This window comes from Trichechus manatus, unplaced genomic scaffold, assembly GCF_000243295.1.
Source record: "Trichechus manatus latirostris isolate Lorelei unplaced genomic scaffold, TriManLat1.0 scaffold00002, whole genome shotgun sequence".
In the NCBI taxonomy this organism is placed as follows: domain Eukaryota; kingdom Metazoa; phylum Chordata; class Mammalia; order Sirenia; family Trichechidae; genus Trichechus; species Trichechus manatus.
This window is the reverse complement of record NW_004443938.1, coordinates 10,031,388-10,053,922: the sequence shown is the minus strand read 5'-3', so window position 1 is coordinate 10,053,922 and position 22,535 is coordinate 10,031,388. Positions and strand designations below refer to the sequence as shown.

General features: G+C 47.0%; 1 protein-coding gene across 1 annotated transcript in view; it reads right to left on the bottom strand.

The window, feature by feature from the left end:
* Positions 1 to 22,535, bottom strand: part of AGPAT4 (1-acylglycerol-3-phosphate O-acyltransferase 4) — an 89,359-nt gene that overhangs the window by 15,788 nt on the left and 51,036 nt on the right. Inside the window, exons 2-4 of the mRNA XM_004368944.2 lie at positions 18,568 to 18,829; positions 8,352 to 8,521; positions 565 to 726 (exon numbers count right to left, since the gene is read on the bottom strand). Of these exons, the coding sequence (XP_004369001.1) occupies positions 565 to 726; positions 8,352 to 8,521; positions 18,568 to 18,745 (510 nt within the window). The 5' untranslated portion in view covers positions 18,746 to 18,829. The remainder of the gene's footprint in view (positions 1 to 564; positions 727 to 8,351; positions 8,522 to 18,567; positions 18,830 to 22,535) is intronic.

Genomic DNA, 22,535 nt, shown 5'->3' with positions numbered 1-22,535 from the left:
CTGTGTGTGAGAGAAAGAGACTGGTGTGTAAGAGACTGTGTGTGAGAGATTGTGTGAGAGAGAAACTGTGTGGAAGAGAGACTGTGTGTGAGAGATTGTGTGAGAGAGAAACTGTGTGAGAGACTGATGTGAGAGACTGGAGTGTGAGCGAGACTGTGTGTGAGAGAGACTGTGTGAGAGACTGTGTGTGTAAGAGAGACTGGTATGTGAGAGACTGGTGTGTGAGAGAGACTTGTGTGTATGTGTGTGTGTAAAAGAAAGACTGGTGTGTGTGAGCGAGAGAGACTGTGTGTGAAAGAGAGTGTGAGAGACTGTATGGGAAGGAGGGAGAGACTGGTGTGTGAGAGACTGTGTGTGTGTGTGTGTGAGAGAGACTGTGAGACAGAGTGTGTATGTGTGTGATGGGAGAGAGAGGAGCACCCTGAGGGTTTACTTTTAAACCAATATGCTTACTTAGACAGGACACAGGTGGGCAAGGAAGGTGTTAGGAGTGTGTAAGGATGTGTCCCCTAGCGGGAGTGAGTGATATTGGGGGCCAGTGAGGTGAGGTGCAGCGTTACGTACAAAAAACTTCTCAGGGTAATCACGGAGATTGAGCAGGCTCTTCAGGACTGTCTTGCGGTCCTCCTCCCACTTGCGCTTGCAGAAGACCATCTCCAGGAAGTACCACATCCAGCCGATGATGGGGACATAGGCCAGCTCCTTCTTGGCCAGAACTTTGGAGGCCTGAAAGAGAGGGAGGGGCCACAGGGGCCATGACCAGGGTTGATGGGTCGTCCCTCTTGGCTGCTGGAGAACTTACTAGAAAAAGAAGACTCCAAAGTCCTAAGGAAACATTTCCTGTGAATGTGGCCTTGTTTGGGAAAATGCTAGCATAGGACGGGTCCTAGTCCTAATCCCTTCTGAATAGTGTCTTATAAATTAGGACAGGGAGAGAGTCACACATGGAAGAAGACACCATGTGAAGATTCATCTACAAGTCCCAAAGGAGGGCCAAGGATTGCTGGGAGCCACTAGAAGCTAGGACAGAGGCATGGAACAGCCCCTCTCTCAGAGCCCTCAGAAGGAATCGACACGGCCAACACCCAACCTCCAGAACAGTGAGACATTATGTTCCTGCTCTTTAAAGCCACCCTTTGTGGTATTTTGTTATGGCGGCCCTAGGAATCCAGGGCAAACCTCACCAGAAACACGTGCATGAGCTCGGAAGCATACCCCCCTCCTCACCCCAAGTCAGGCCTTCAGATGAGACACCACCCTTGCCAACCCTGACCAGACCACAAGAACTGAGATGACACGTTTGCTGTCTGAAGCCGCTGAGTTTTGGGGCTTGCCAGGCACCAATAGATGACACATACATATGGCTTCTTGAAGGATCGTAGGAGAGTATCCTGGATGGCCTCAGCACTGACCTGAGAGGCACAATTCCCCCAGCAGATAAATAGGGATGATAAGAGCTACCGTGCAGGGCGTGGTTACCACGGGCTGGCACAGCTCGGACACTTGACAAACCGGATCTTACACAACCTTCTGGAGCCAGTGATAAGTGACAGACATAGTTCACTGAGGCAACAGATAAGTAAACAGGGACTGGAAGCTTCAGGAACCTTGGTCCTTGGATTTTATGCCTAAATCTCTTCTGCACTTAGTGGTACACACTGTCTGCAGGTCACCCTCACCCCACAGAGCAAGGCTGAGTGTACAGCTCAAGCATCATGACCCAGCCTCGGGGGCACTGGTCGTGCATCAAGCACTACCTACAAGGACAACAGGAACATCCTGGAAAGACCTTGGGAACAGCCTCCGGCCTCTGGACCCCAGGGGTTCAAGGTGGAAAGTTGCTGCTGCCTTTTTTTTTTAAATCCTACCACTTATCGCCCCCCCACCCCAAAATCGACGTTTAATAACCCCACTCAAGAATTTCTGCAGATTTCATTTATTTCAACTTAGACTCATTTCCTCTTAGGCTGTTACATGTGAAGATGAAAAGTGACTGGTCAGAAACCCTCTTTTACTCTCTTCTTTGAAAAGCAAACTCCTCAGAGTCCAGGAGGATCTCAACATCATGTATTATTTAAAAAAAAAAAGAAGAAAATGGATAATGTGTGTGTATGTGTTTGAAAGCAATTTAAGACAAAAAAATACTGCTGAACAATTACAGAAAGCCGCTTATACTTTCAAGGGGAGCAGAAATTAACTGGTCACTTTGGAAAGAGGCTGGGGATCGCCCAACATCACCTACAATAAGTGGACCCAGTTCCTTTAAGAGGGCTACACAGATGGCAGGACCGTCCCCTGCTACATATAGAGGACATTCCCTGGGAGGACATAGTCTGGTCGCTTCCACCAGAGTTGGCCCGCCTCCCCAGAAAGGTGGATGGCTCCCTCCCCTAACCCTCTCCTGGGTGCCTGCTCTCTGCTAACACTTTGCTTCATTAGAAAGTGTAGGGCAACAGTTCTGGATGTATCTGTAGTGTATGAAGAAAAGGGAAAAGTGATTTGCCCTTCTGTTCACCCTCACTACCCTCCGGGAAGAGCCCTGAGGCAAATCAGGGGCTCAGGAAGCATTTTAGCAAGAAACCAGAAAACCCAAGGGCTCCGCTGAGCAGAGCTCTCAAAATCCCAGTGCTGGTGGGAGACACATCAATCTGGGCAAAGGTTTTAAGACCACCTCTGGGCAGGTTATAGATATATTCTCCAAAATAAATGGGAACATTCACACCCCTTTACACTCAACTTTAGTTGTTGTTTTTTTAAATAATAATAATCTTATAGATTCTATAAACATGGTATTCGTTTAAGAAATTAAGTTGGAGATGAAAAAATCTCTCTGCCATAGGCCCTTCTGCTCAGTGATCCGTTCACCAGCAGATTTAAAAAGAAGCAATACTCCACTGGGCTTATAGTTGTGCAATGACCCCAGATGTCGAAGCTTTTAGTAGTAAAAGCCCAGACGGTCCTGGGATGGACTTAGCCCTCTGTGTATGTATCACTCCCTCCCTCTCGCTTTCTCCCTTCTTCTCCATGTATTTCTCCTCCATGTTGATGGCCAGCGTTCATCTTTTTCTCCTATTGTGTCTGTCTCCCCTCCATCATCCGACTCTGGACTGCCTGTGGGCTTCTCCAAGGTTCTCTGCTTGGTTAGTTCCTTCCTGCTCCAGAAGGCCCCGGTGACTTCCACCCTGGAATGAGCCCTGCAGATCTTGAGCTGGGAGGGGTGTTGAAGGCCTGTCCCCATCATGCGTCCCAGTGTCTGAAGACGCTAATGCCAGGCCCATCTCTGCAGCAGGTCTCAAGGCCTGGCTGCCCTTCAGCGTTTCCTCCCAGCACCTTCCAGGGGCAAGAGCAGAGGCTTGGAGATCAGACTTGCTAACAACCGTCCTGGGGCAAATTGTTTAACTAAACTGAGGCTCTGGAGTTAACTTATAAAATGCAGATAACAGTATCATAGGGGTCAGGCATAGCCTAACTCAGGTGAGTGGAAGCACACAGAAAGAGTAGCTGGTGTGACTGATCAAAGGACTTGAGCTGGAATTTAAAGTGACTCCAAGTCCACTAGACTTTATGCTATACCACAGGGACTCCTGTCCCACAAATTATAACCATTCTCACATGGTAAGCATGAACACTATCAAAAACCACTTGGAAAGCCCCGGAAATATCACGCAGCCTCTAACTACACTTTGAGAACCGGTGTTCCAGGACAGGCTGGCATGTCAGAAAAGCCTAGATCTAAGGTGCTAAAGGCAGTTTTGTCATAGCCAAGATGAAAAGTCACTACATGCCCTTTCTCCTGGAAGTGAAGAATGATCCTATTATTAATCACTGGTGTCCATGATGGGGTTAGGATTAAGGTATTCTGAGGGGTCTTCTCCTCTCAGCCCCTATGCGTCTCTCAGTTTGTTGTACTGGAGGGGCTTGCATATTTCTGTGATTCTGGAAGTTATGCCACCGGTATTCAAATACCAGCAGGGTCACCCATGGCAGACAGGTTTCAGCTGAGCTTCCAGACTGAGACAGACTAGGAAGAAAGACCTAACGGTCTACTTCTGAAAGGAATTAGCCAGTGAAAACCTTATGAATAGCAGCAGAACGTTGTCTGATGTAGCACCGGAAGATGAGCCCCTCAGGTTGGAAGGCACTCAAAAGACAACAGGGGAAGAGCTGCCTCCTCAAACTAGAGTTGACCTTAATGACGTGGATGGAATCAAGCTTTTAGGACCTTCATCTGCTGATGTGGCACAGCTCAAAACGAGAAGGAACAGCTGCAAACATCCATTAATAATCGGAATGTGGAATGTACAAAGTATGAAGCTAAGAAATTGGAAATCGTCAAAAATGAAATGGAACCCATAAACATGGATATCCTAGGCATTAGTGAGCTGAAATGAACTGGTATTGGCCCTTCTGAATCGGACAATCAGATGGTCTACTATGCCGGGAATGACAACTTGAAGAGGAATGGCGCTGTGTTCATCGTCAAAAAGAACATTTCAAGATGGATCCTGAAGTACAATGCTGTCAGTGATAGGATCAAATCCATACACCTACAAGGAAGACCAGTTAATACGACTATTATTCAAACCAACCACTAAGGCCAAAGATGAAGAAACTGAAGATTTTTAGCAACTTCTGCACTCTGAAATTGATGGAACATGCAATCAGATGCACTGATAATTACTGGTGATTGGAATGCGAAAGCTGGAAACAGAAGGATCGGTAATTGCAAAATAAGGCCTTGCAGACAGAAACAATGCGGGAGATCGCATGACAGAATTTTGCAAGACCAATGACTTATTCATTGCAAATACCTTTTTTCAAAACATAAACAGTGACTATACATGTGAAGCTCCCGGATGGAATACACAGGAATCACATCGACTACATCTGTGAAAAGAGACGATGGAAAAGCTCAAATCATCAGTCAGGACAAAGCTAGGGGCCAGCTGTGAAACAGCCCATCAATTGCTCATATGCAAGTTGAAATTGAAGCTGAAGAAAATTAGAACAAGTCCACAAGAGCCAAAATACGACCTTGAGGATACCGGTGGTACTGAAGGAAGAGGTCCAAGCTGCACTAAAGGCGTTGGCAAAAAACAAGGCTCCAGGAATTGAAGCAATATCAATTGAGATGTTTCAACAAACAGATGCAGTGCTCAACAAATGCATGCAGTGCTAGAAGTGCTCACTAGCCTATGCCAAGAATTTTGGAAGACAGCTACCTGGCCAACTGACTGGAAGAGATTCATATTTATGCCTATTCCAAAGAAAGGTGATCCAACCAAATGCAGAAATTACTGATCAATATTAATAATACCACACACAAGTAAAATTTTGCTGAAGATCATTCAAAAGCAGCTGCAGCATTACTTCAACAGGGAACTGCCAGAAACTCAAGCCGGATTCAGAAGAGGACGTGGAATGAGGGATATCATAGCTGATGTCAGACGGATCCTAACTGAAAGCAGAGAATATCAGAAAGATGTTTACCTGTGTTTTCTTGACTACGCAAAGGCATTTGACTGTGTGAATTATAACAAAATTATGGATAACATTGTGAAGAATGGGAATTCCAGAACACTTAATTGTGCTCATGAGAAACCTGTACATAAATCAAGAGGCAGTCATTCGAACAGAACAAGGGGATGCTGTGTGGTTTAAAGTCAGGAAAGGTGTGCGTTGGGGCTGTATCCTTTCACCATACTTATTCAATCTGTATGCTGAGCAGTTAATCAGAGAAACTGGACTCTATGAAGAAGAACGTGGCATCAGGATTGCAGGAAGACTCATTAACAATCTGCGTCATGCAGATGACACAACTTGCTTGCTGAAAGTGAAGAGGACTTGAAGCATTTACTGATGAAGATCAAAGGCCTTCAGTATGGATTACACCTCAGCGTAAAGAAAACAAAAATCTTCACAACTGGACCAATAAGCAACATCCATGATAAACAGAGAAAAGATTGATGTTGTCAAGGATTTCATTTTACTTGGATCCACGATCAACACCCATGGAAGCAGCAGTCAAGAAATCAAATGACGGATTGTATTGGGCAAATCTGCTGCAAAAGACCTCTTTAAAGTGTTAAAAAGCAAAGATGTCACCTTGAAGATTAAGGTGCACCTGACCCAAGCTATGGTGTTTTCAGTTGCCTCCTATGCATGTGAAAGCTGGACTAGGAATAAGGAAGACCAAAAAGAACTGGCGCCTTTGAATTATGGTGTTTTTGAAGAATCTTGAATATACCATAGACTGCCAGAAGAATGAACAAATTGTCTTGGAAGAAGTACAGCCAGAATACTCCTCAGAAGCAAGGATGGCAAGACTTTGTCTCGCAGACTTTGGACATGTTATCAGGAGGGATCCGTCCCTGGAGAAGGACATCGTGCTTCGTAAAGCAGAGGCTCAACGTAAAAGAAGAAGACCCTCGATGAGACGGATTGACACAGTGGCTGCAACGATGGCCTGAAGCATAATAAGGATTGTGAGGATGGTGCAGGACCGGGCAGTGTTTCGTTCTGTTGTGCAGAGGATGGCTCTGCGTTGGGACCAACTCGACGGCACCTGACAACGACAATCTCCTCTCAGAGAGAATGAACCCACAAAACTGAGACCCCCCGCCCAGGGTCTCTAAAACAGGGAAAGGTTGGTACTACTCTTCATTTCTGTTCCTGGAAATATATCTGAGCATGCACACACACACACACACACACACACATCCACACACAGGTGCATGCACACATGCACCTGGGCACACACGTGCATACACACATACGTAGAGATTATCAAGGCAGCACTGGAAGCATAAATAGGAAAACAAAGGAGAAAACCGTTGGCAGGAGGACCTGCCATTTTCCTAGAAGTTCCTTTAACACATTCACCCACAGTCAATACAGTTTTCTAGAAGTCTTAAGGCAACAACAGTGACTTCACTCACTGTTTCTGCCTCTGGAAAACGTGCTAAAGACCTTAGTTGCCTTTTGGTAGTTGAACTGCATGACCACCACCATCATTTATCCTAAAGACGTTAACAGGATGTGTTTCCAAGCACATTTCCTTGTCTCTCCTTCTGCCCCCAATTAAAAAATACGTAAATGGTTACAAGCACATACAAAAGGCATCCCAAGGTTAGCTAGTCATTCTTAGCTAGGGTATTCCAAACAGGGCAGAGTGAAGCAGGGCCCCAAGTTTTGGTGCCCGACTCTGAGACATGGCATGCTGACCGGGAATGAGACCAACAAAGCTGTGGTCACCTGTCCGGGGGAGCAGACCTGCTGCATCTCCTAGTCCCATCTGTTCTCTCCGAGTCCATCTTCAGTCTACAGGGGCCACCAACACCAGGTGTGATGTAAGCAGCCCCCTGTCTGTCTGTGTGGGATTGTTCCCAGGTGCAAAGCAGGGTCTCCAACTTCTGGGTCATAAGTGGTCACAGCCTTTCCTAGCCCTGGGCCAACATATGCTGATTCCTGTTGGTGTACCCAACTGTCTTGAGAACTCTGATTCGTTAGCTGACACAGGTTCAACCACTAAACACTTTTCTGCTTGTTATCTTTAACAAACATCAAATTAAAAGACCCAGTTCCAAATATTTTTCCATATAAAATATGATTTTTATTAAAAAAAAAACACACACAAAATTTGTCACTACTCTACTTTTGCGAACTTTTAAACAATATCGGTTATGCCATTTTTTACGTACATTGCCCTGAGCTTCATGGATATGTTTATAAACAATACTAACATGGATAATAACACAAAAGGTATAAAATAGTTATACCTTTTATGTAGCTTAATCATTTGCATGTTATATGTAAGAAGTCAAACTAGTTGAAGAAAAACGGAATTTTATATTTGACTCTCAATTTTGGAATTCAAGCTCTCATTTACGGGGTCAATTTGTTCTTAAGTCTATGAAGATCAAAACTGAGGGGTGAATTCTGCCTGTTAGCCATGGAAGCAGTAAAGTATAGCAATGAAGAATGTGAACCAGAGTCCAGCTGGACATGAGTTCAAACACACATCTAATTGATAGCAGTGTGACCTTCAGAAAAATGTTTAAACTCTCTATAACTTAGTTTTGAAAAGGGGGGTAGGTGGGTAGTATTATCTCCTCGTAAGTTTTTCTGTAAGGATTAAATGATTGCAAAATGCCTGGCACATAGTAATTGTTGAATAACTGTTACTACTGCCCCAAAGAGGATGGTGAGCCCAATGTCAAGCAAGAATGAAACACAGTTGGTTAGAAACTTGGTCGATGCTTCTACAAATTCTGAATGAACGAGAGCGAGAAGGCCAGTTACAGTCCAGAACAAGAGAAAGGTGTGATGCAGGTAAGTAGGATCCAACTTACCGGTAAGACCCCAAATCGTTCAGCCAAGGTCCAGCCACAGAGAAAGTCAATCTCAAACTTGTGGTTCAGAACCACGATGGCGCTTTCCTTTCCGTACTTGGGATAGTCTCGGGGGTCTGTGTAGAGGGTGCACTCCGTCCCTGACCACCACTCCAGCAGCATCACCAACTCTGCAAGAAACCACAGGAACACACATGTTTAGTCCATCCTTCATGGCGGTAGGGGCACGCTGGTACTGGGGGCAACTCTTGGCGGGAGAGGGCCCCTCCGTCCTCGGGGCCATGTCCCCTGGACCCCACTCCTTGGAAGGGTTTAGAGGCAGAATGAAAACAAAGAAAGATTCCATCACGATCTCCAGATTGGAAGAGGAAGACCGGGGAAAGCAAATGGCTTGCGTTCCTTGATTAAGTACCTCGGCGGGAAAATAAACCAGAAAACCTGAATCTATCAAGAACGAGGGCCCTGTGTTTACAGAGCTGGGAACGGCGACAAGAGATGATGAACAGAATTCTTAATATCCTGGGACGTAACTAATTGGGATACTTATAAACTCCATCACAGAACACTAAATACCCGACTTGTCTCTTCCGTTCGCCACCCTTGAGTGCGCTGGAGCAGTGAAGCAGAAGTACCCGCACCTGGAGGCAGGACAGCTTCGCGTCATTGTACTGCAGGCCCAAATCAAAATGTTAGAGTGTGCTTTAGAGGCCTGTGAAAATATCAAGGTTCTTTCTTCAGGGAATAATGACCAATTTGAGCTTATTCTTCAGGGCTGCCTCTAATCCAGGTGAGCGTTCCCAAGCTGCTCAGGGCTTGGGAAGAAATGGTAGGCATTTTCCAGAAAAATAGTTGAATGTTGGTGATTAAAGCTGCAGTGAGCTCTGAAATGAACCACTGAAATCAGCTTTGAAACTGATTTTTCAGCTTTGTTCATTTATGTCAGAGCTGAAGGTGTTGGGCAGGTGGGTGGGTGGGCGGGCAAGTGAGACATCCGCTAAGGTCGTGCCCTTCTTTATCCTGGTTAGCTGAGGACTCGTTCCCCACCCCCATACCCAAGGTGAGGGGGGACCCTGACTCCCAGGAGCCAAGCCTCATGCTGCAAAGGCTTGAGAAGCTGTCCCTGGAAGCCATTCTCCTCGAGGCTGGGGCCTGGATGCCTTGACCTGGAGCACCAGGACCCTCCAGAAGGCACCAAGGTGTAGGATCTAAGCCAGGAACAGTGTGTGACAGTGGACAAGTTAACCGTGCGGCGCCTCGGTGTCCTAACCTTTACAATGGGAATGTCTCATGGGGTCTGGTGAGAACTGAAGTACAGAGCACATCGTTGTTGGTTGTCATCGAGTTGGCTCCAAGTCATGGCGACCGCATGTGTTACAGAACAAAATGTGTCCTCGTGATCACTGGTGTGCTTCGGTGCACTGCTGCAGCCGCTGTCCATTCTCAGTGCCTTCCAGCCTAGGGGGCTCATCTTCCAGCACTGGATCAGACAGTATTCTGTTGTGATCCATAGGGTTTTCATTGGCTAATTTTTGGAGGTAGATTGCCAAGCCGCCTTTCATCCTAGTCTGTCTTAGTCTGGAAGCTCGGCTGGAACCTGTCCACCAAGCTGGTATTTGAAATACTGGTGGCATAGCTTCCAGCATCGCAGCAACGGGCAAGCCACCACAGTGTGACCAACTGGCAGATGGGGAGTGGATACAGTAAGTGCTCAATAAATGCAAGTTAATAGTTTCTACCAGTATCGTGAAAAATAAACAAAACACGCCCATTGTGTTTCCAGAAGTGAAAAATAAAACGGTCTACCCATTTTCAGGAGTTGAGAACGTACCAGCCCCCACTCAGTTGTCTCAGTAGCTAATGACCGTGGTGGGGGACAGAAGTGACAAGTCAAAGGACAAAGGTAAATGTTAAGAGGGGCAGGGAGGGCAGGCGCACGTGTGCCCCCAGACAGCTGCCGCCTGGGCCAAGACGCCTCTGATTATGGCTGGTTAGAGAGATGCTGTTACTGCAGCCCAGATCAGGAAGGCGAAGGGAAAGGCTTTCTAGAAGGGATTCGTGTTTGCCTCTAAGAAACAGAGTGAGTAAGACCAGTGTGACTCCATCACTGGCCAAGGTAGTGGAGCACCAACAGGGGAGTCGTGAGATGAGGTCGCCATCTCGTCCACGCTCTGGCACTGGCATCCTGGGGAAGCCTCTCGAGCCGACTCCTCCTTGGCCCAGGCGTTCCTGAGCCACATGATGCCGGCACCCTCTGTAGCACTCAGCACACCTGTGATTACAGTGTGAGGTTTTCTTCCCCAAATCCAGACCACATGCTCCTGCCGCCAGACTGTACTGTCTGCTTCGTCCTCACCCTCACCTTAACCCCAGCACATCCTGTTGAAGCTGCTCTGGTAAAATTCCAGAACATTACTGGTGGGAAATCTTCGAAGGCCTCTGGAACTAACACAGATGCCCTCAGCTTGTGGGCCTTCCCTGGGTAATTTCTTGGCTACTTTAAGTTCTGGAGCCCTGGTGGCACAGTGGTTAAGAGCTTGGCTGCTAACCAAAAGGTCGGCAGTTTGAATCCACCAGCTGCTCCGAGGAAACCGTATGGGGCGGTTCTCCTCTGTCCTATAGGGCCGCTAGGAGTCAGAATCGACTGTACGGCAAGGGGTTTGGTTTTCTGGTTTTAAATAAGCTTTAAGTAAGCGAAACCACCTCTGAGGAGTAGGTGCTCCCTGTCCGCTCCTAACAGAATAGGAAGACCAGCCAAGGATTCGTCTCCCAGAGCTCCCACACCACAGAAGTCGGAAGTCATGCTGCTGACAGAGGGGGGAGAGGGGGGAGAGGGGAGGCAGGATTTAACGTGGGGAATAAGCCAAGTCCCCTCTGGGAAAGTGACATTCCAATTCAGGCAAGGAAATTTGTGTGTGTGTGTGTGTGTGTGTGTGTGTGTGTGTAAAGGCCCTGGAGCAAGATAGGGCCAGGTGAGCTAGAGAAAAGGAAAAATGGCTCCAGAGGTCACAGCAGAGGCGCCAGGAGAGGGAGGCTCGAGGCTGTGCAGGCCTCACCGTTAGAGGCTATTGGCCAGGGCAGGGAGTTAGGATATATGGCCTCATCCTAGAGGCAGTGAGAAGTCAGGGGGCATGTTCAAGGAGGAACCCCCCAGGACCTGACTCCCAGTTTGAAGAGATCACTCTGGCTGATGTGGACGCAGGCTGGAGTGAGGCCAGGCAGGAGGAGGACCACTGAGAGCAACAGCAGAGCCCAGACAAGAGGGGCCGGTGCGGGGAGCAGGTGGGAGGCAGTGGGGAAGGACCGGGTCCCCTTCTCAACAGCTGTTTGTAACTAGACAGCTGCACGCGAAGCCTCACTGCTTAGAGAGTTTGCTTTCCTTTTTTTTTTCCTGTTTTTTCACTAAACAATTTCAAAAAAATTTTTTTTAATTCACAAGAACTACATTACTGTCATCACATTGTAAAAGGGTGCAAACAATCAGAAGTATACAGAGGGAAATGGGAAATTCCCCGTCATGGCTTTGTGATGTGCTGAGTGGGCTGGGCGAACGGCCTTCCCAGAATCCCCTTTCTTGTAGGAACGTTCCTGGGAGACCTGGGGGCACTGGGGCAGCAGCTGCCGTTGTGTGGCTTACACACATTGTCGTCATTCCCCAAACAGCCACCCCTTCCTAAGAGCTTTACAAGGGTAATATGGTGGTTGTTACTTGCTGTCGAGTCAGCTCTGACTCATGGTGACCCACCCCATGCACGACAGAAGGAAATACTGCCCAGTCTTGTGCCATCTTCACGATCATTGGTGTGCTCCAATCCATTGTTGCAGCCACTGTGTACTGTGAGTGCCTTCCACACTAGGGGGATCATCTTCCAGCACTGTGTCGGACAGTGTTCTGTTGCGATTCATAGGTTTTCACTGGCTGATTTTGGAAGTAGATTGCCAGGCCTTTCTTCCTATTCTGTCTTCGTCTGGAAGCTCTGCCAAAACTTGTCCACCATGGGTGACCCTGCTGGTATTTGAAATACTGGTGGATAGCTTCCAGCATAGTATCAAAAAAACCAAACCCGTTGCTGTCGAGTCAATTCCAACTCATAGTGACCCTATAGGACAGAGTAGAGCTGCCCCATAGGGTTTCCAAGAAGCGGTGAAACCCTAAATTCTTCTCCATCAGTCTGTAATCCTGATCTTTGTGAAGATGACAACAGTTATCTAACCTCCTTCACGGGAAATTGCTTGATCTCCCTGGGTCCTTCCAGGCCAAGAGCTGGGGGTGGGTTGGAGCCATTGGACCTTGACCCCTCAGCTGGGGTGTGTGATCCCGCCTGGCTCATCAGCGTCCCTCCTGGGAATAGGAATCTAACGGGTACACGTGGGAGTGGGAGAGGCCAAAAGTGAGTCATACACAGCCATTGAGTCATCCTCATTCCGTGTCCTTAGACCCCTGGAGCCACCCTCCTCCCTCTCCCCAAGGCCTGGTCCTCAGGCACTTTGTGTGAGCTTCCACCGTCCTTCAGAAAACCCCATTTTTATCGCTTAGGTCAGTTTCCATTGGCAGCAAAGAAAGACCTCTGTTCCCTTACCCAAGAAGGAACCTGAGGGCCATCCTTCCCTCTTCCTAACATCCCCCCCCCCCCGCTGCCAAGAAACCATCCCCAACCAAGAATGCCCTTGATGTCACTGTACCCCAGCTGCACCCCCAGACAGGGGTGCCACGGATGCTGGGGACTTAGAATCCCTAGGAAGGACTCTACGCAGTGTTGCCCACGAGCCCCCACTGCCCCACCTCACCGCTTCTCAGCCTGCTTTCCTCTCGGCTCAAATAACACAGACAACATGAAAATAAATAACAACATAAGTGGTTTCAGGGATTCCAGAATGCACATTTTAGCCGAGCTCTGTCTTCAGTGCTCTTTTATCTGCCTCCGTCCTCATGGAACATCCCACGTTAGCGTCAAAAGCAGACTGGCCCGGTGCCCTCCCAGCACCTCTGCCCCAGCCTGGAGCCATGTGGGTCAGAACTTGGACCAGGTCCACACGGGCGGGGCAGCATGTGCTCAAAGCCGATGATGGAGGTAGATGCCCAGCGCCCGGGACAGCAAGGGGGAGGGCCACACACGCGCAGAGGTGAACTCCCACATTTCCAAGGTGAACAGAGGCCAGCTGGTCGCCCAGACCCACCACCGTGTAGCACCAGGCGGGTGTCTGGGTGCCCGGGTGCAGCACTGCAGCCGGCCCTCCCCACTGCGCCCTCCATGGCCCTGACTGGGACCGACACATACCTTACCCACACCCTCCACCACTGTGCATCCACCGGCCTGAGTTCGAGGCCAGGGTGCCGGCAGGTCCCGCGCCTGCTGGGCAGCGGGCCCTTCCGAGGCTCAGAAACTCAGACAGGGTTTGCAGCCAGGGTTTCTTTAACATAATCCAGCAGCTTTGGAAACCCTGTGTCACTTGTAAATTGCAGTTTGCCGAAGTCTGTGGCCTGGTTTTGGCTAGCGTGGGTCACAGGGGGGTCTAGCCAGCTGTTGCTGCCAGTTAAGCAAACTCAGCTTGGTGACTCAGTGGAGCCAATGCCCAGGTATTTGAGGTAATGGGGGCTGGGGGGTGGGGAGGTAGCACAATAAATGACCTTCACTGGAAAATTCCAAATTGGCACCTATGTTTAGAGGCCAATTTAAGGATAACATCCAGGTGGCTCTGAAAGCACATGACCTGAAGTAAAGCTCTGGTTTTGTTATATTTGCTCTTGGAGGCCCGGTGGTGCAATAGTTAATATGCTCGGCTGCTAACTAAAAGGTTGGAGGTTCGAGTCTACCCAGAGGCACCTGGGAAGAAAAGCCTGGCAATCTACTTTGAAAAATCAGCCATTGAAAACCCTGTGGAACACAGTTCTACTCTGACATATATAGGGTCACCGAGAGTCGGAGTCGACTTGACGGCAACTTTTTTTTTTTTTTTTTTTTTGCTTTTGTGGTGTTCAGCATAGGATAATTATAATCAGGAAAGAAGAAGAAGTAGACTGACAAAAGAAGAGGGTAGAGTCGGTGGGGGAGAAAGAGAGGGACCCACTTTCCTGTCTGTAAAGAAGGAGGATGGGGGTAGCAGTGGTTCATCCAACAGATGAAAAGGACAGGATCCTCGCCTTCCACGGGGGAGACCCGGGTTTGATTCCCGGCCAGCGCACCTCACGTGCAGCCACCACCCGTCTGTCAGTGGAGTCTTGCGTGTTGCTGTGATGCTGCACAGGTGTCAGTGCAACGTCCAGACTAAGAGAGACTAGGAAGAAAGGCCTGGTGATCTACTTCGGAAAATCAGGCAATGAAAACCCCATGGATCACAACAGTCTGATCTGCCACCGATCGTGTGGATGTCACAGAACTGGGCACCGTTTGGGTCCACGGTGCATGGGGTCACCAGGAGTCAGGGGCCGGCTCCACCACAGTTAACAACAACACCCACCATCACTGGTGAATTTACGGTTCCCGGTGCTGAACTGGAAAATCCCACACGATACTTGGTTTCTGACTTTCTGAATGGTTTGAAGGTTTAAAATACCAAACCCTGAAGGAGGTTCTCTCTAAGGCAGGTCCTCTGAGGCAATATCATTCGCATAGCTGCTCATTCATTCATTCGTGTGTTCAGTGGTTGAGATCATGGAGTTTAAGGCCAAAACAAACTGGAATCCAATCCTAGTTTGATTCGATGTTTTGTGGCTTTGGACAACTCATTTTTCTTCTCAGCCCCAAATCCCTATCCATAAAATGGAGAGGATCATAGCATCGACCTCAGAGGGCTGTTGTGAGGCTCGACTCTGACAGACACGAGAGGGATTTAACACAGTGCTTGGAATGTGGTGTCAGCAAAGTTCCCTGTCACAACCAGCATTATTATTCTAACTGTGCTAATGGAATTTCAAATTCTATAAGAGCTATTTGCTTTGAGGTGTTACCACCAGTGGCCATGAAGTCAATTCCAACTCATGACGACCCCACGTGTATCAGAGTAAAACTGTGCTCCACAGGGTTTTCAGCCAGAACTTTCTTCCGCCTCTGGGTGGACTCTAACCTTTGACATTTCTTCTGGTGTGTTAACCATCTGCCCCGCTGAGGGACTCATCATCATTATTATTATTAGTCTCCTTTTCGGAGCCTCTTCTTCTCTGGCTAGAAAAATTCCATACTGGAAAGAGAATTTGTCTTACTAAGCTATATTCAAGGACGCTCAAGAAATGGATTACAGGGGGAAAGAAGAGATAAGTTGGCAATCTGAAGCTTAGTGAGACTCAGAGTTGTAAGACATTTTCTTAAAGTTTTTCTCTTTGACCTTGAGGACTGCAAACACATACAGATTTGCTAAACATAAAGGGAAGAAAAATTAAAATACAAGGCCAACTGGGAAAAGTTCATAGAGTATAGCCCAAAAAGCTAATGGGGAGCTCTAAAAATTAAGATGGAAAAAGACCCAACAGTAGAAAAGGGCGGAAATCAAGAACACATGAGAAAAAGGAAAGCAAATGGTCAAATGATGAAAAGGACGCTCAACCTCATTGATAATAAGAAAAATACAAATTAAAGTCACGCTGAGTTACCACTTCTCACCCACCAATTAGCAAGAATTCTAAATTTTACCGATAGAGACAGTGGAGCAACAGACCCTCTCATGTATGACAGAGGGGAGTGCAAAGTGGGCATTTTGAAGAGAACTTGGTAAATATAATACAGATTTGGATTAGGCAAATCCGCTGCAAAAGACCTCTTTAAAGTGTTAAAAAGCAAAAATGTCACTTTGAGGACTAAAGTGTATCGGACCCAAGTCATTGTGTTTTCAATCACCTCACATGCATGAGAAAGCTAGACGATGAATAAATCCATTGCCATCAAGTCCATTCCAACTCATAGGGACCCTGGAAGGACAGAGTAGAGCTGCCCCACAGGGCTTCCAAGGCTCCAAATCCTTACGGGAGCAGACTACCACATCTTTCTCCCACAGAGCAGCTGGTAGGATAGAACCACCGACCTTTTGCTTTAACCACTGTGCCAGCAGGGAATAAGGAAGGCCAAAGAAGAATTAATGCATTTGAATTATGATGTTGGCAAAGAATATTGAATACACCGTGGACTGCCAGAAGAATGAACAAATCTGTCTTGGAAGGAGTACAGCCAGAATGCTCCTTAGAAGCGAGATGGCAAAACTTCTTCTCACATACTTTGGGCATTTTATCAGGAGGGACCAGTCTCTGGAGAAGGACATCATGTTTGGTAAAGTAGAGGGTCATCAAAAAAGAGGAAGACCCTCAATGAGATGGACTGACACAGTGGCTGCCACCATGGGCTCAAGCACAGCAACAATTGTGAGGATGGTGCAGGACTGGGCAGCGTTTCATTGTACATAGGGTCTCTATGAGTCAGAACCGACTCAACAGCACCTAACAATAATGGAACCTTCCAATACATGGAAAGTAAGAATTCTACCACCCAGCCACCAGTGCCTCTCTATTACCTACCCAAGCAAGACAGAGAACTCTGAGAAACTCAGATCCCCAATCTGGTTTCCTACAACTCCAAATGAGAAGCCCAGTTCCTAACCACCTGTTTGAAGTCTGGATGGAGGTCAGGACAGTATAAAAATACACAACTTCAAGTTGCAAACGGACAGCATAGATTTTGTAATCTCTGTAGGTACATGCAAATCGTTCAAATAAAAAGGACACTGTTAAATTTAAATCTTGTTTAAATAGAAGCCTATTGCTAGAGTATAAACAATGTTTAAAATGATACAGTCAATCTCAGTCAACTGCCGCATGCCATTAATGATGCAAACTGTTCTCTCTCCAAACAGCTGCGACACAGGCCCCGCAGTGACCTCGGGGCCGTCTGCTCCTGTCTCTGTCCTGCTGTGATGTGTGTTCCTTCTCTCTACACCACTGTAGAAGCAGAAACACCAGGAGAGCAAGGTGAGAGTAAAGCACACGACAAGGACGTGTTCGTGAGTGGACGAAATTGTGGTTGCCCCCAGTAGGCCACAGACACAGGGATTAAAGTGTTTTTTGTTTTTTGTTTTTTTGCAATTATGAATCAGCTTTATGATCACATGAGCATTTTAAAGACTTGTTTCTGTAAAACACTCTAATACAAGACACGGTAGCTCCTCGGACAGTATCAGACATACCTGTGAGTCAAAGCTTGGTGAAAGAAATAAGAATGTTTCTATCTTTCTTTCTGGTTAAGTTAGTATTTTGAGTTTTAAAAAATAAGAACGATTGGATCAGCACTGATCCAGCTGGGGAACTGTACACAGCTGGTATTGTTTTGATTCGAATTCAAATCTGATTGCTTTATTTAGAGGGTTTCAGAAAGGTACTGATCACTTTTCGACTGTTGGCATAATCTAAGGTAGCTGAGATTTTTAAATTGCTTAATTTGAAAGAGTCATATTATGAAATATATTCCTATCTATGTACATAGAGAGCACACGCAAGCAAGAGGGAAAGGGAGAGAGAGACACCTTGGGTGGTGGCGCAAACGGTTAAGCACTCGACTACTAGCCAAAAGGTTGGTGGTGTGAACCCACAGAGGCATCTTGGAAGACAGGCGTGGCGATATACTTCTGAAAGGTAGTACAGCCTTGAAAACCCTATGGAGCAGGTCTACTCTGCACACATGAGGTTGCCATGAGTCAGAACTGATTTAAGGACAATGGATTTGTTTTTTTTAATATACATACATAAGGCTCTTATATGTATACGGTATGCATGTGAGTCTTTGTAAATCTTTAGATATATAAAACATACAGATACAACACATACATATAGTAGTAGAACACAAACTGTTTGTACCACCTAGGGACCCTGTGTGTGTGTGTGTGTGTGTGTGTGTGTGTGTGTGTGTGTGTGTGTGTTTATACTATTTCTGTAAGGATAATCAAGAAATGGTTAACATTGGTTGCTTCTGGGAAGGACAGCTAGAGAAACAGGGACAGAGCGCACATTTCTTTTTCATATTATACCTTCTGTGCCTGTTGAATTTTGTGCCATTTGCATGAATCACTCAAAAAATAACTTTTACAAGTGAAGACAAAATGAAGTTATCTGAAGCATAAACAAAACCAAAAAAGCTTCGCCTCTAAATGAAAGCCTGGTGAACTGCTATAAACAGCCACGTTTCTGGGATGCACGTCTGTCGTTAGGATGAAAATATGGAATCGTAAAGCAGTATCTTACGGCTGGAGATGCAGTAGGACAGTCTGCAGTTGATCTTCCTGAAGAGTTGCTTGTTGATGGGCCAGAGGATGAGAGTGCAGAGCTGAATGCTGTTTATTATTAGCCCCGAGGCAATAAATACGTAACAGAAGATGAGGTGGCAGAGAAACTGGGACTTCAGCAATCCAGCGAGGTCCATGGCGTGGGGCTGCTTCTGTTGAGAAATAAATAACTGCAGCGCGTATGTCCAGAGGGAGAAAATGTCCAGGACCCAGGACAGCGTCTAAAACACAAACCAATGCCAAATTTAGAAAAATATCATGTGCTTTTGTTTTCAGAAAAAAAAAAAGCTCTTGAAAGAAAAATATCCACTTGAGATGAAACACATCGAACATGAGTTGATTTATTTTTATTTATCTGACACTTACACAGTGTTTACTGAATGCCGGGCATACTTTAAACCCTCTGCAAACAATAATCCCTTTAATTTAACACACGATGACAGCTGTACTATTATCCTGTTTTACAGGTGAGAGACTGGAGGCCTGGGGGTTAATTAAGCACTTGCCCGATATCCTCCAAGGAGCCCTGGTGGCACAACGGTTAAGCGCTTGGCTGCTAACCAAAAGCTTGGTGGTTCCAACCCACCAGCTGCTCCATGGGAGAAAGACGTGGCTATCTGCTCCTGTAAGGGTTAAAAAAACCAAAAGGCCAAACCTGTTGCCATTAAGTTGATTCTGGCTCACGGCAACCTTAAAGGACAGAGCAGAAGTGCTCCCTAAGGTTTCCAAGGAGAGGCTGGTGGATTCGAACTGCCGACCTTTTGTTTAGCAGCCAAGAGCTTACCCGCTGTGCCACCAGGGCTCCAACATGGCCCAGAAAACCCTATGGGGCAGTTATACTCTGTCACATATGGTTGCTATGTGTCAATACTGACTCAACAACAACAATAGCCGATGTTCTCCAGCTTCCACAGAGAATTAGCTGGCTCCAAAGTCCACATGCTCCCACACTTTGCTCTGCGGCCTCTCGTGTCCAAAGGCCACGCTGGAGTGCGTGTTTTGAACACTCTCCCCGCCCAACCCTTCTTCCTCTGCCTCCACTCACAGTCCTCCTCCAGGTCTCAGCTTAAACTTCACTTCTTCTGCCAAGACGTCCCCAGACTCCAGCCTGCCCTGGGCTAGATTATCCCTGTGATGGGCTCTGCCTCCCCAAGTATCCTGTGCTGGTATTATGAAATGAACTGTGTCCCCTGAAGATAAGTTCTAACCCCCAGAACCTGTGAACATGACCTTGTTTGGAAATAGGGTCTTCAAAGATGTTATCAGTTAACATGAGGTCACACTGGAGTGGGGTGGGCCCTAATCCAATATGAGTGGTGTCCTAATAAAAGAGAAGACACACGGAGGGAAGACAGCCGTGTGAGGACAGTTATGCTGCAGGAACGCCTGGGGCTACCAGAAGCTTGGAGAGACACGGAAGAATCTTCCCCTAGAACCTCTGGAAAGAGCTAGGTCCTGCCGACACCTGATTTCAGACAGCTAGCCTCCAGAACTGTGATGAGACAATGGGTTCTGCGGTCGGAGCCCCCCCAGTCTGTGGTACTCTGTCACCACAGTCCCGGGAGACTCATTCCATACACTCTGCCGCTTAACATTTGGTTCCTCCACTGGAGGGTCAACCTCTCCAGGGCAGGGGCCACGGTATCCTGAAGGCACGCATTGTCTCCCCGGCACCTAGAAAGGTTGTTGACACATCGCTGGTACTAATGAGTACTTGTGGAATGATTTAATGAAGGTAGTAGTCGAGTTCTGAACTTTGAGGACATCAGTAAACACACATGATCAACACTAAAGGCAAAGAGAACCCTCCCCCCTTCACACGCACACTCTCACACTCAGATGCTCTCACATTCACATACACTCACACACTCACACACACACATTCACACACACTCTCATACACACACACTCACACACATTGTTACACTCACACACACTCATATACTCACACACACTCTGTTACACACACTCACACACACACACTTTCACACACACACACTCTCTCATATTAACACACATTTACAAGTTCTAAAATCAGAAAGAATCTCAAAACAAACATAGCAACCAGACCCACTGTCCAGTAATCAGTCTCCAAACCCAAAGCGGAATAATGAAATGATTTTACGGTTTGGCAGAGAAAGCCTTGGAGGAAATGGCAAAGGCAGGAGGTTCTGATATTCTGATGAGCAATACAGCTGAGGGAAGACTATTCACAGCAGACTCATTTCCCTGGAACATCACTGGAAACCACCCAGGAAGAACTCACACTTTAGGAGGAACTTCCTAACAGAAATAGTTGAGACATCCTAGACATTGTTACAGTCTTTATTAATAATACTCCCCCCCCACAAAAAAAAAAGAATGAGCTGTATAATTGTTTCATGTGTATTGTCTCCTTTTAAGCCTCCCATGAATTGCAGGAGATGAGTATTATTATTATCCTATTTTTCACATTAAGAAACTGAGGCAACTCATAGATTGGGGGACTCGCCTAAGGTGACTCAGCCTAACCCCTAGCTCCTTCTCCTGCCCCTGCCTGGGCTGTTCTGCCCCGGGGTGTGCGGTGAGGACTCTCTTGGGCTCAGAACTGCCCTGTGCAGCGCTTAAGGGCCAGCAGCACAGAAATCACTCTGAAGGCAACACACAGCACAGCCTTCCGTGAAGTCCACCATCTTCCTGCTCAGATGGGAAAGTGGCCCTTGCTCCTGGGTCCTCTCGGTGGCTGGCTTTGACAAGGACGATGAGACTTCACACACTTACCATGGACACGTCATCAGGGAAGACCAATCGTGAGAAAAGGACACCGTGTTTGGCAAAGTGGAGGGTTAGTGGAAACGAGGGAAACCTTCAATGAGACGGATTGACACAATAGCTACAACAATGGACTCCAACATACCAAGGACTGTGAAGATGGCGCAGGGCCGGGCGACGTTTCATTCTGTGGTAGGTAAGGTCACCAGAAGTCAGAGCTGACTTGACAGCAGCTAACACCACCAGCTCAGGCAAAAGGACAGTCTCAAGGTGCACCCTTCTAGAAGGTTTACATTTGCTCAGACTACCTTGAAGGTATATTGGATTCCTGTGTTATTCTGACACATTTCCAACAGGAGGGAAATGGATTTTAATCTTAGGCCTGATTTCTCTGGAATTGCCTTAGCTTAGCCATGGCGTCCCATCATCCTCTGTACCCCAACGGCTGGCTCTCTGGCACCAGACCCAGAACCTGCAGGGACTGAAAAATCTCATTCCTGAGGGAGAAGCAGGACCTTGACAGACTGCATTTCCCATGGACATTTCTAGGTTGTAAACCTCTTCCCTCAGTTTCAGCGTGGCCACCTCCTCTCTGGGGAACAGGCAGTGAGCTAGCAGTTCCTCTGATGATGCACTTGACTTTCAGAAACCACAGGAATAGGGCTGATCTACATGGGTTGACCATGTGGCTGTAGCCCTAACTGATGCTGAATATTCAGGCCGTTTAATCACTGTGCCTTGATGAGCCACGATCAGCTTCAAGAAGACAATCTGGCCAAAAGAAGTTTAATTTTTCAGGAAAGTTCTGGAGTCTAGTGTCTGTAAAGCATTTTGACAAATCCTTTGCTTTGCCGATGCAACACTAAGTGAAATAAAAAAGGAAATCGACTCCTGTCAGAAATGTAGGGGTTTAAACGCTGCTTCCCTCAGGTTCTAGTTCATTATTAGGGCATTTATTAGAGCATAATGAAGAAAAATTACGATTTTTTTTCCTCGTTAAACCCCGAGGACCCCCATGCCCTCCAGTAAAACCCTCGCTAGCACTGCATGAACCAGGAGTCAACATAATATTGGTGATGTTTAAGGGCGATCAGAGACAGACAAGCCTTAAGGGGAATCAGACAGACTAGGCTTGAGTGTTTTTGGGGTCTTAGATTTTTACAAAAAAAAAAAAAA